The sequence below is a fragment of the Netta rufina genome, assembly GCF_964035555.1.
Source record: "Netta rufina genome assembly, chromosome: 2".
In the NCBI taxonomy this organism is placed as follows: domain Eukaryota; kingdom Metazoa; phylum Chordata; class Aves; order Anseriformes; family Anatidae; genus Netta; species Netta rufina.
This window is the reverse complement of record NC_140124.1, coordinates 133,775,751-133,789,501: the sequence shown is the minus strand read 5'-3', so window position 1 is coordinate 133,789,501 and position 13,751 is coordinate 133,775,751. Positions and strand designations below refer to the sequence as shown.

At 38.5% G+C, this 13,751-nt stretch overlaps 1 protein-coding gene across 2 annotated transcripts in view; it reads left to right on the top strand.

Moving 5' to 3' along the window:
• Window positions 1-13,751, top strand: part of RUNX1T1 (RUNX1 partner transcriptional co-repressor 1) — a gene marked incomplete at its 5' end in the record, with an annotated part of 111,482 nt that overhangs the window by 54,012 nt on the left and 43,719 nt on the right. For both annotated transcript variants that reach the window (XM_084282890.1, XM_084282889.1), the window contains 3 exons: window positions 7,713-7,850; window positions 11,698-11,939; window positions 13,089-13,178. In XM_084282890.1, the coding sequence (XP_084139016.1) occupies window positions 7,713-7,850; window positions 11,698-11,939; window positions 13,089-13,178 (470 nt within the window). The remainder of the gene's footprint in view (window positions 1-7,712; window positions 7,851-11,697; window positions 11,940-13,088; window positions 13,179-13,751) is intronic.

The following is a 13,751-nucleotide window of genomic DNA, read 5'->3' as shown; positions in this document are numbered from 1 at the left end:
TCTCCTAGGAGTTCTCTAAAATGAGCACAGCTATGCCTTAACACTCTGGTGTTTTTTACTACTGCATAAGTGCGTTAAAATGGCAGAAAGGAGGGCTTGCTGTTGAGGAGTTCTCATCTCCACGCCTGTAGGAGAGGCCAGGGAGTGGATTTGGCCAATGGTTGTTCTGACTGTTCTTTCTGACTATTATTTTTGTTCTTCATTTTGCTTGCCAGGAGGTGGTGTACACCTCTTCTTCATTTCATTCGGATCTCAACATTCAGTGGTCTGGTTTTGAAATTGTTTTTGTTAACTAAAAGAAAATTTCTCGAAACAACAGTTCCTAGTTTGGTAGCTTGTCAACAGAATAAAGCAGAACAGATCCAGGAAACAGGAGTTACAAATATAGTATTTTGATAATGATTATGGAAATCCTAATTAATTGCATTAATTATACATACCTATATTTATAAGCATTTTTATGACTTTTGGTGTGGTATTTAAAATAAATCTTCATTGTTTTTGTCTTAAGTACAGGCTGAGGGATAGCAGGCCCTCAGCTATGACAAGGCTTTCTGTGGTGTACTGGAAATATAGGGCTGCTGCCACACTTTGGCCTTTATTTTGCTTGTCTGTTCTTACTAAAGTATTTCATAAATTGTTATGGTGGTAGTTGATCTACATTTAGAATGTATTCTTCTTCCCTACATTGCTTTTTAAGTTCAAGCAATTTTATATGGTAAAGCCAGGGAAGGCAGAAGGGTAAAAGAGGTGTTTAAAAAAAGTGCAATTCTGATATGATTCAGTTTTTAATTCTTAAATAACTAAAAGTGAATTTATGTTAGTTTTGAAACTGTCAAAACATGTCAGATTGTTGACTGAAAGGAAAACCAAATACTTTTTTTTCTTAAATGAGATTATATGGTAAGCCAAGTTTGTTTCTTTCAGGAGAAAATAATATGTCCAAGCAAAGCCAAGCCATAATATTTTTGTCTCAACTCTGACATTGAACTCATGCAATTATCTGACCTCAGTTGCTAAGCCATGACTCTGGAACACGTTTTTTTTGGATGGCAACCCACCCTAGAGATCTGAAACTAACAAGAGTGCTTCTGCTTTTTTGGGTTGGTTGTCATGACAGTAAGGCCAGTCAAGTTACCATTACAGATGAAGAACAGGATGCAAAGCATAGTCCATCATTCACCTAGTTTTCGTGATCTATAAACTCTTGCTGCTTGAACTATGGCACGGGATCACAAAAAAAAAAATAATTCCTTTCAGGTTTTGACAGACAGAGTGGAGATTGCATTATTCTCATTGCTTTTTTTTTTTTTTTTAAGCACATCTGAAGAAAGCTCTGATAACTTAGCCTGAGATAACTTTAGTGAACTCCCAGGATGCAGAATTTCTCCTCAATTCTGCATGTTAAATGAGAAGAAATGGATAAACTGCATAAGCTTTAATTTATTTTCAATAATAACTGGTGATATGAAAAGTTCAACTATCTGAGTGGAGAATAACTAAGATAAGACTGTAGCAAAAGTTGTGAGACTGCTCTTGCAAAAGGGTCATCATATGAGTTTCATACCAGTAGTGTAAAAGCAGCAGTGAAACGTTATGTCTTCTTGAAGTCTTGCCTGTGGACTTCGCTTCCATCATTCACCTCATTCACATCAACATTCCTTAGGGGTAAAGCTTGTAGGCGTGATGTTTTGTGACAGAAGATGGAGTCTGACTGTCTGAGCTGCTTACTGATGCTGCTGTTTTGGGAATTGTGCAGGGAGGAAAAGCTCTCCACCAGAAAAATCAGGAGATGTTTTGTTTCTAGGCAGATTCCATGAATGCATGTGATGCTGATAGGAAGTTTCATCCATATTATACCTGTTTGAGGGCAGCTGTATGCACAAGAACATCCTTTGTGTTAAGGTTTTTGTTTATTCATTACAGAAAAGTCAGAAAGCCTAAGTGACGAATGGAGTAAAGGCTGATCCAGTTTCAAACAAGTCTGAAGTGTGCTTGACTTGTTGCGATGTTGTCCAAGTGTTGTGTTTTATGGCTTCATTGTAGGACTTCCAGGTTTTCCCAGGTGCATGGGCTGTAGGTAGGCTATACCATATATATTTGTCTAATACCATGCTTATAGCAAACAAGACCTTTTCAGCCAAGGCCAATACATTTCAATAGAATTCTCAGTAAACACGACCTGATGCATTATTCCCCAATCCTCATTTCATTGTCCTGCTGTAGGCAGTGGCAGGACTGTGAGGTGCGAGGCCACGAACATTGCCTTCTCGTGCTGGGCACACTGTGTGCCTCAGTTACTGACTTCAAGTGAAAATCTAGAGGAGGGAAGGTTCTTTGCTGACCATAGAGTGATAACATTATGGATGGAAGAGCTATGTAATTGTTCATCTTTGGTGGACTGATGGGTCTGTCAGGTTCATTGCTACTTGGACTCACAGTCTTTAGTTATTGGCTTGCAAATTCCATGCTGTCACTCTCAAAATGATCAGAATTAGTCCAATGTCATCTAGGTAACCATCCTCGGTCTTTAATGCCACAGATTTATGTCTCAATTTACATAATTTGAGTGACAGGGGCAGGTTCTAATCCTGTGTCATATGCAGGGTTTGTACCTTCTGTGAATTTAAAGGAAAAAAGGCAACGGGCTCTTCTAATTTGGCATTTTTTTATTTTTATTTTTAATGTGTTGGCACAGAAGTAGTAAGTACTGTACAATCAATATAGAGCTTCTTTTAAGAATCTTTCATGCCTGAATATACATCTGGAACTATTTGCACTAACTAAAAGTAAAATAAATGCCACAGCATATTATACCATACTTTTTTTCATTTAAAAAAGGAAATTGAAAACACACCACTCCTAGAAATGCTTGACATTGAATTGGCTATTGAAATGGTATCAGTAAAGTATTTATATATTCCATATTTTGTTCCATACATCAGCTTTCCTTGATGCGTTAGACTTGGAAGCATGCCACGCGAGCTGAAATGTTGCCATATATGAAAGACCGCCTTGTTTTAAAAATGGACTAAATCATTTAGGATACAGGAAGTAAAGGAAATCAGTTTGAATACATGCACATCTCTTTTTGCCCTGCTTTTGCACATTTTACTTTGTCTCTTCCACGTTTGCCTTCAGAAATTGGCTGGGCTTATGGTAAATATCGGTGCTCACCTAACAGCTAAATAATAGCGATAAAAATAACTCCTGCCATAAAACCTGAATGAATGACAAGAACAGCACAGTTTCATGAACCAAGAAATCCGCAAAAGAAATATCATAATTTAAAGTTGGTTTTACAACATTATTTAATTTTAAACGAAGCAAAATACTTCTGTGGTAAAATCACAGTTCTTCACTCTTTGCTGTAAAAGAGATTCAAGAATGTATATTTCAAAATCTGTTTTTTTTTTCTTTTTTTTTTTTTCCCCTCAATATAATCCAAAGCAAATGCAATTGATCTCTGCATACTTGAAACATATTTTCTGAATTTATTCTAAGTCTCTCACTGCACCAGAGGGTTGTGTATATGGATTAGGACTAGCCCATTATTTCACCATCTATCTCCATCCTGAATTGATTGCAGAGAATAGTGAAGAATGAAATGCAGATGTCTCCTTTTCCCTTTGGTTTGGAGTACCTTTGGTTTCAGCCCCATTTGATCAGAACTGTGCTAAGGAGTCCAGCTCTGTCACTGCTTAGAGGGTTTCTATGGAAGAAGTCTTTGCATCTGAAACAAGTTATTCCCTCTATATATGCAGCCTGTGCTCTGAAAGGGGCGATATGAGATTCTGCATGTATGAAACTTTCTGTCATGTCCCCTTTCTGTCATGTCCCTGCTAATTCAGGATTATTTGAAATGCCAGATTCCAAGAGCACCAACAACCAAAACAAAAAGTAAAAAAAGAAAAGCAACAAACCACCCCCAAACCAGCAAACTTTAGAAATGGCAAAAGCAGCTTTGCAAATGGGGAGTTCACTTTGTCACAAAAGCATAAACATGTTTGGAATTCAAGAAATTAAGTCATTTTAAGAGATGGTTCTCTTTCAAATTTGTCCACATTTCAAGCAAAGCTCAAGGTATACATGTATACTCCTATTTTTCAACAATTAGAGTATATATGTATATATATATATATTTTTTTTTAATTAAAATTGTAATGATTTGTAATGAAACTGGGGTTCTAGGCTATGTATCAGACATTACCAGCTTCACAAGTTCAGGTCGTAGGGGCTGGGAATGCTTTGTCAGCCACAGTTCTGCTTTAAGCTCTGTCACCACTCCAAATGAAGCTGGTAAGGCCTCCAAACTGGGTGGTGGAGTAGAAGAGCAGCAATGTACATATCCTCCTGGTCCCATAGTGCCCTGAGAAGTTCAGAACTCTAAAGAAGGGAGATATAAATTAGAGGTTAGGAGGAAATCCTTCACTCGGAGGGTGGTGAGGTACTGGCACAGGCTGCCCAGAGAAGCTGTGGATGCCCCATACCTGGAAGTATTCAAGGGTGCACTGGAGGAGGCCCTGGGCAGCCTGGTCTGGTGGGAGGTGTCCCTGCCCACGGCAGGGGGCTGGAACTGGGTGGGCTTTAAGGTCCCTTCCAACCAAACCCTTCTGTGATTCTATGACTCTGCTGTGAAGGTAGGTAGCAGATAAATACCAGCATAAAGGCTCCTGCAGGAGCTCTGCTAGTGAAGAGGGCGGAAGGGTAGGAAGTGAAAGACTGCAATGGATCAAGCTGTTTTCCTGGGCTGTGCCTTAGAGTGGTGACTTCAGAGCACGTGGAAGAGCTTTGCATTTTGTATTGTAGTTCTTCAAAAGACCTCCCCCTCTCCCTCTGCACCAACAAAGATAAGCTGGTACCTTGATTGGAAGTGTTTGGAGGTGTACTTGGAAGCAGCCTTGTATCTCCTTATAGAAGGTGGTGTTACAGACAACCAGAGATAAATCTGTCTACCATTGTACAGTAGCAGTGTGTGTGTTAGGGCTTTGCAAAGGGGGGCTAGTCAAAAGTCAGTGGCCTGTAGAGTTTGTTCCCCTCCTCCAACCACAGAAAGGTAATTAGGAACAATCAAGCCTAATGTCAACAGATTTATATGAAAAATACAGGGGTCTGTGGCTAATTTCAGCGACCTGCAGGTCGGGTGGCAGACACTGTTCAAGGGAATAAAAACCAGTCAGAGAGCAGCTGAACGACAATCTGCAAGTAGAGGGCTGAGCCCACACACTATTTCCCACTACAGCATTCCATTTAAGTAACCAAATATTGCCAGCTTGTCGGAAAAGCCTTCCCCCTCCAGTCTGAGTAGACCTGAGCTCTGGTGTGCAGCGAAGTTGGGGAGCAGGAGAGTCGCGGTTGGTTGCGATACCAGGCTCACTTTTAGGTATCAACAGCTGAATTGGAGGATGCAGCCTGTGCCTGCTCAGTGTGAGCAGCAGACTGCGAGCGGAGTTCGATTTCTCTCACTCTTTCTTCCACCCACCTCCATCTCCTCCCTGCCTGTGTCTGTGCTCCCACATGCTTCAAATCTGTGTACCTGGACTGCCTTCCTTAACAGTTCAGCGTGAGTGTTAGCAGAATGAAAACCAGATGGACCAGCAGTTCCCACTGTTATCTCCCCACCAGCTCTGGCAAGCCTCCCTTTCTCTCTCCTTTCTTGGCATGGCAGAAATATTTTCCTTTATTTAGGAGGGCTCGGGCTCACTGCTGTGCCTCTTTCCCTCTGTTGCAACATGAGCTGAAAGCTATTTATTCCCTTGTTGCTGAGGTTGGTTGAGGTGAGTGCAAGATGAATTCAGCTATTAAGGAAGCAATTAACATTTCAAGACTAGTTTTCATAGTTCTTTATATTAAATGAATGGCTTGTTGAAGATATAGATTTAACTGCTTGAGTATAGCGATATGGAAAGGAAATTTTGTATAGAGTGTTTTTTAAAACTTTTGTTTTCCAGCATGTAATAATTTACTGTTGCTTGATTTGTGAATCAAACCTCACCTGCCTGTGTAGAAGCCTTAATATTTAAGCCAGCATTTTGGATACTGTTCCCTATACTACTGAGGTTTACTAACCTTAGATCAAAACTGCAGGTCCTTTACTACTGTATCTGTATTCCCCTCATAGCATTTTTGGGGTGTTTAATTGTTCGTCATTCCCAAAAGTGTGTAGCACTTCACACGCTGCATGTCTGTATCATACTTCCTTGGTTTCAAGCAACTGAAGATTGGTATCTATCATGTGTTGTTAACTTTTACTTCTTTTTTCCTTCTCGTTCTCCTGATAACTAAATGCTCTAATAATTAAGTGCTTTGAGGCTCTTCAAAACACAACGTTCATTCATAAAACATGTGCACAGCATTTCATTTCTCTTGGTGTCTTGCAGGGAAAACTTTAGATATATGTTTATTTATTTATTTATTTATTTATTTATTTTTGTGAAGTTTGTATAATGTTAGAACAAAGAATACCTTCCCAAAGTTGAGTGACAGAGTTACTGTCAGAGAACATTACTGACTTCACTATTGTCTTGAATTGAAATCACAGATTAATCTACTAACTCACTAGCAGTGACATTTATTTGTTTTGCAAGATGGTTTAATGGAGCTCATGAAGACTTGTATAGGACAGTGCATAAAACAAATAATCCTGACCCTGGAAGAAGGGATGTCAGACTTTAACTCATGCCTATTAAAAGCTAAACTTCACCTTTACTCAAGATGGCTCACTAAACTGCTGGTGTGAGCAAGGAAGTCTTAATTTTGCTTTCAGTTGATAAATGTCATTTTGCCCATTCATGATAAATGAAACATAACAGTTTAAATGCTTTTCACTATTAATATTTAATTATTTATTTACATCAATGTTAACATAGAGGTGTCCAGAAAAATGTTTGGATAAAGAAACTATTTATGTAGCTTCTGTATCAAGTATCTGGCATCTTTAGATCTTTACTTGCAAGACAACTGTTAGGTTTTTGCATTTGTTGTTGTTATTTTTAGTATATTACAAGTTTTGAACATTAAAGTTCATACTGTGTAGAGGTGCAAACTTAGAAATTTGATTTTTTTTTTTTTTTTTTAAATCAATATGAATGTGTGGAGATTGACTTACCATTTTGACATGTGTTTATTTTTCTTGTGAATGTGAGAATATCCAAGGGCAGGGTGGTAAAGTCACCCAGGAGGCGTGCAGTATTTAACATAAGTATCTCTCCTTATCTACAAAGATGAGCGATGGAGAGGGTGTCAGGTGTTATATAGAAGATACATGACAAGAGCTGGCTTTGACCAGTATCCTTCCCAATATCTTACCTGTACTAAAGAGCTTCAGGTTTAAGTTCTGCAAGAGTTGTCGTAAGGGGATTTATTACCTTTCTGTCTCTTTGTCTATTTTTTTTTCCTCCTGGCTAACGTTGAAGGGAGGTGGCATTATTGCAGCTCCAGGAGAGCTTGGGAGGTAGCATCTGCACATGCTGGAAATAAAAACAAAAGATAATGCAGCACTACTACAAATGAGGTCTTACCATCTGTGTTACACCTTCTTAAGTAAGGTTCAGATGATGTAAGTCTGAAAGAGCACACTGGAGTAGATAATCAGGTGTAATCTTTTGCGGCAGATGCTGCAATGGCTCACTTCCTGCGTTAGCTTTTAAACTTTTTTTTGGAGCGGATGTGCTTGGGGAAATAAAATAGTGTGTTCATGTGGTGTGTTACAGATCGCACTGAGAAGCATTCCACAATGCCAGACTCACCTGTGGATGTGAAGACACAATCCAGGCTGACGCCTCCAACAATGCCACCTCCTCCCACTACCCAAGGAGCTCCAAGAACCAGTTCATTCACGCCCACAACGTGTAATTAAACTTATTTTCTTCCTTTTCTTCCATATTCTTTCTTTCTGTATGTAAACAACCCAAGTTTTGAAGGGAAACTTGTATGACAGAGCTGCAGCAGCATTTGATTATACTGCAATATGTAACTAAGCACAACTAAGATCACAACAGATTAATGTATCCTTGATTTATTAAGACATTCAGCTCAGAGTTGTGGTAATTTTGTTGATAGCTTGGCTGCAGTGTCAAAGAACAGTGAGAACTAATTTTCTATGTCATTTATGCTTAGAACAGTCATGTGAGAAGTAAGGGAAACTTCCTTCTTGTCTTGTATGTATGCCATTCTTTTGTTTTGTTTAAAGGATTCTGTTCACTTTTGAATATAAACTTTGGTAGTTATTGTTTAGGGCTTTGTGGTTTGTTTATATATTTAAAGTGGGGTTTATTCATAAAGAAAATACTTCATTCCACTAGCGATTGAATGAAGAATTTGGATTTAAGTGCTACAAAATTTCTAATTAGTATGGATTAAAAAGAAAAAAAAAAAGGTCCTTTTTATTGTTTTGTCTTGAGATTTCTAGCCTGTGACCACTTCTCTAAATCACTCACGGCTGGATCTCTGTCTCAGTTTGCTGATGTAAATACACAGGAAACTCTACCAGTCTTGGTGGAATTATTCTGCATTCATATCAGTGTAACTGAGATTTAAATCTGGCATGTTGTCTGGACTATTCTTTTCACAGTCACAAAATGATCCACATTTCTCTTACCAAGATTTAGCTGCAAATTTTTTGGTCTCTTTTATATGCCTTGTAATAGTATAAACATGAGAATGTGTTTACATTTCACATTTTAAATAAAACAGTTTTAGAACAGTAGAATACATATGCCTAAACAGAATGAAGGCAGCATCTTCTATTTGTCTTGCCTACATTTTTTAGCCCCTTGCTGCCTGTTAAATGCCTGTTAAATGCCTTACTTAAAATTCACCTCTATGCAGGAGGCCAGCTGGAAGCCTTTGTACCACTTATCCCAGTGAACCCTGTCCTGAGGATTTACATTGAACTTAAACAGTGAGGAGCATTTGTGCCAGCTCTTTGCATAAACTCAGATTTAACCCAGTGACCCTGATCCTGCAAGATCTGCTTGTTTTGCTTAACTCCAGCACCTGAATCATCCTAGGAACTGCTCTGCTCTAAAGTTAAACTGTTTTTAGTTTTTTGCAGGATGGGGCTCTTGCAGATTAGGCTTTTCTGTCTAATGTACTTAGCATGGTTCAGGATGATCTTGGGCGATGATAAAAGGAATAGACAATGTTCTTCTTTAGTCTTTTCTACAGTTCTCAGTGTACTCATTAGATTTCTGCATATTATTGGAAGGCGTGTGAACCATAGCTGCTCATTTTTCTCTCTCTCTTTTTTTCCCCCACTATTTAAATGAAGACTAAAAGTCTAATTTTAAAGTTAAAAAGATTAAAAGATCTAATTTTAAATGCCTTTTACCCTGTCAGCTTTTGGAGTTTAGCCTTAGCAGTTCCAGTTTGTATATAGTAAACAGTCACTTCTGTTTGAATGTCTGTTACACTTATTACTACTACAGTGAGAATGCCTGTAGGCTAAGAAGAGCAAACTTGTTTTCTGGTCAAGAGTATGCTTGTTGTTTGCTTTGTTTTAGACTATTAGAAACTCTTAAGATATATTAGTTTGTTGAAATTGTAAATGCTAAATTCTATTTTATTAATAACGTGGTTATGTTTCATAACAACATAGATGTGTTTGACAGTTGGCAAATTCAGACATTGTAAAGAAAGAGATAAAATCATTAGTAGGGGATGGGCTATTGCAAATAAAAATTGTTTTAGAGAAATTGCATTTGAGGAATATTTCTTTATCTGTTTTGTTGAGGGAGAAATTTTGCCTGCCTTTGTCCTCTTCATCTGTCCTAGGGAATGAACTTGGCTGTTCTCAGCTTTCTTGATCATAGCCCCATCACCCTCTGCCTAGAACAGCCCAGGAACAGTGACAGAGTAGCTGGGTTTTGTCAGGCTAGAGCAGGACATACTCTTCCCACTCCTCATTTACTGAGCTCATGGTATGATAACTTCTGTCTATACAAGTTCCTTGCAATCACCATGTATTTGTTTACTCAGGTATCTCACTCTACTGCAGTGCATGGAGAGCACGGCTTGTTGCTTAACTTACAGAGACCAGCTTTTTTCTATTTCTGCATTTTCTGTTTCTTGTTTTCCCTAGCCCATGCAACTAGAGTAGGCAACCAACATCTATGATAAAAAACAGCAGAAACCAGGTAGCCATTCAGATGGCCATTTTCTCTACTACCTCCAGAAATGCACTGCAGTCACGAGGACAAAAACTCCTTTAAATGAGGGTTGTGATGATCATTTAAATCTTGTAATAGGTGTCCACCCTCAAAAAGAAGTTGCTATCTAAAAATGACTGTTGGAGGAAATTGCAAATAAAAAAGGGATGTTTAGTCATTAACAAACACGGAAAGCTCAAGTTGCTAGTTTGTCATGCTTTTAAATAGGAAGCAGTGGAAGCTATTAGCACTACACATTTTAGCTGTAGGTACTTCCTGATTTTTGATGTTTTTTGAGATACAGTGATCTAAATTCAGGTCTTAGTGTTTTGGAGGAGAGCAGCAAATTGCACAAATGAGTGGTAAAACAAAAAGGTGGGTTGAGTGGCTCCCTGAACAGAAACCAGCAAATTTGCACAGGGCAATGGCCAGCTGAGAGAAGCTGCTGCTGGGTACAGTTCTGCACTGCGTGCCTACGCTTAGAAGTGCACTGGTGGCTTCTCATTTGTAGGTAGCCATCCTTTTTCTTGCCACTCACTGTCAGTTTGGCTAGTCAGACTCAAGCAATTTCAACAGAGTGTTTGACTGTTACTGTTTCAAGTAACCTGGGTGGAAAAAGATGTCCTTGGTTTGATTCTGTGCTCTCTTCTGGAGTGTGAATAAGAATTGAACTAAAATAGCTGCCAAAAACTCTGTTGTTGTCTTCAGTATGTCTGCATGAATCTTGTTGCCATAAATTTTGAACTCTTAGTGCTTCAGATAGTTATTCTCACAGCAACCTTACAACAGGAGGGAAATGCCTTCCTATCCTTTTTAGAGATAGAGTTGGCAAATGAAAAGCTGAGTGATTTCCTTCTGGTCTCTGAGAAGTCTTCTCCTGAAGCCCAGCTTTGTGCTCTAGCTTCAAGGCTTCAGGCCACAGCAAGCGTGGCACCATTTGTACCTGCACAAACAACTTAGTGTGCTCCATATGTTAGCAGCTAAGAAATCTGTATCGGAAAAAATAACCTTCTCATTGGGTGGTGTAAGGTTAAAACGTGAAAGTCCTGTTTTATAAACACAGCTGTCAGTTGTGTGTACAAAACACGAGTAAAAATATTCAGAGATAAACTGAGGCTTCGTGAAATATGTCTGCACATTTTTTCTACCCCAAAGAGCAATTTTTTTTGTTGTTGTTCTCAATCATATATGCGCTTGTGCTCTTTTCTGTGTATTTTTTTTTCCCTTCCTCTATTTCTTTCTTTTTAAGATCCTCTGACAAAAGGCTGATAATCAAATAATGCTTTTCAGGTCCAGGAACACTCTGGGGGGCTGTGTGACAGGCAGCTACTGTTACTTCCAGTCCATACACTGTTCAGTAGCAGATACTGTAATATAGATATAAACTGCAATGTCATTCTGTCAAAAAGCTAATTGTCTTTGATTGTGCAACTTAATTAATTTTAAGGTCAAGCACAGAAAATATAAGCTGATGGATTTTCCCCCCTGTCCTCTTTCTCCCCCTCTGCCTCCCTCTCTCTATTTTATCTTCTGTCTCTTTCTCTTTCAGTAACCAATGGCACTAGCCATTCACCAACAGCATTAAATGGAGCTCCATCTCCTCCTAATGGCTTTAGCAATGGGCCATCCTCTTCCTCTTCCTCTTCTCTGGCTAACCAGCAGTTACCACCAGCTTGTGGAGCTAGGCAACTCAGCAAACTGAAGAGATTTCTTACAACCTTACAGCAGTTTGGCAATGACATTTCACCAGAGATTGGGGAGAGAGTGCGTACCCTTGTGCTAGGACTTGTGGTAAGCAAAAAACAATGATATAATAACTGTTATCTTTTTCTCTTCCTTTCCGTCCTTTATGCTTGACATGTTTATTATGCGCAAGAGTGGGTCACATATGCATATACCATACTTGTATATACCAAGAGCCAGCTCTTGCCCCCAGAGCTAGCATAAATGTCTTGACTATTTGGCTACAAGTGGCAGCTTTTCTCAACTGGGTACAGACTAGAACGGTATAATATTATGCCATAATGATGTAAAAGGGTTTTTGCTCTATACTGGCAGCACCCCTGATATAGACACAGCTTGAATTATATAATACAGTTAAATCTGTTTTGGCTTGCCTAATTTAGTTCACTGGGGAAAAGAGAGTGCCCCTATATATATAGCAGCGGAATACTGGTTAAAAGAAAGAGTTGAATACACGCTTGGACTGTGGTTACGCAGTGGAAAACCTTTTCTCAGTATTCATTGAATCCAGTGATGAGGGACCTGACAGTGTATTGATACTTAAGTCACATTATTTATAAGATTATCTTTATGTGATTATATGTTTGAATGGTAATTTCAGGTTTTTCTTATCTACAACCGTCAGGTTGGGCTGCTGTTTTATTGGCAAACTGTTGGGAATCTGGCCCAGAATTCTTTTTATTCCCATTAAAGTCCTTTTGCTGCCAGACATTGTTGTCTCCCATGTATCTCCTTCAGTAATAATTACATATACCAGGAAAATACTGTTGCAGTGCTCTAATTTACATCTGTTCTGAGCAGCTGCAGTTGCCATTGCCTTCATTTGGAGCAAAGACTGGCAGCACTGTTTAGTACTAGGGCTCAGGTGGTCTCCACTTATATCTTCACAAAACACTACCTGAAAGCAGTGAGACACGTTCACTTCAGTCTGCATTAAAAGGGTGGATAATGTAGGCAGTAGAACTTCAGCAAGAACTTAAACTACTCTAAGCAACAGGCGCTGAATGTCTGAGATACTGGTGGTTTCCTCTGAATATTTTAATAAGGTAATAATTTAATAATGTGGCATGTTTTTCTTTATCCTCTTATCAGTATCAAGAACAAGTTATTAAGCAATTTCAGAGTGTTTTGGTTACTGTTTCTCTTGCTAAGTGTTTTCATTATTTTGTCACCAAGAAAGATTTTTTTTCTCAACAGAATTCTACTTTGACAATTGAAGAATTTCATTCCAAACTGCAAGAAGCTACTAACTTCCCACTGCGACCTTTTGTCATCCCATTTTTAAAGGTATTGCACAGTTCAGTGATCTGGAAAGTATTTCAAACCATATTGTTGCTAGGTCACAGATGTGTGTTACAGTTTTTCTTTTTAAGAGAGTCAGGAAAATGAATAACTTTTAAAGGCTTCTTTCCATAGCTTAGTGGACAGAACTGCATTTGAGTATGTAGTTTGGCTATTCACAGGAGCTGTCATTTTCCTAATTGTATAATCACTGTTGTTTGTTTTATGTTTTTAGTTTCTAGATATCAGAAGCTTTTACCAACTAAGTCTTGAGACTTTTGATTATAAACATAATAATTTCTTGTGATTGCTAAAAGCTACTTTTTTTTTTCTTTTCAAATTTACATTATGTAAAGAAAAGAGATGTCAAAAATTCCTACAACCAGCCCTTTTTTAATGTGCTGCTCATCATTCATACACAGTAAGATTGTGACACTGCCGTACAAGTAAAATACTAATCTTTTTCTTCTGGTTCCATTCACCAGTACAAACATGATATCGTAAAAAGAACTTATGCTTATGTGTCTATTATTAGAAATTAAAGATAAAATCTCTTTCAAAAGCCAATTAATAAAATGC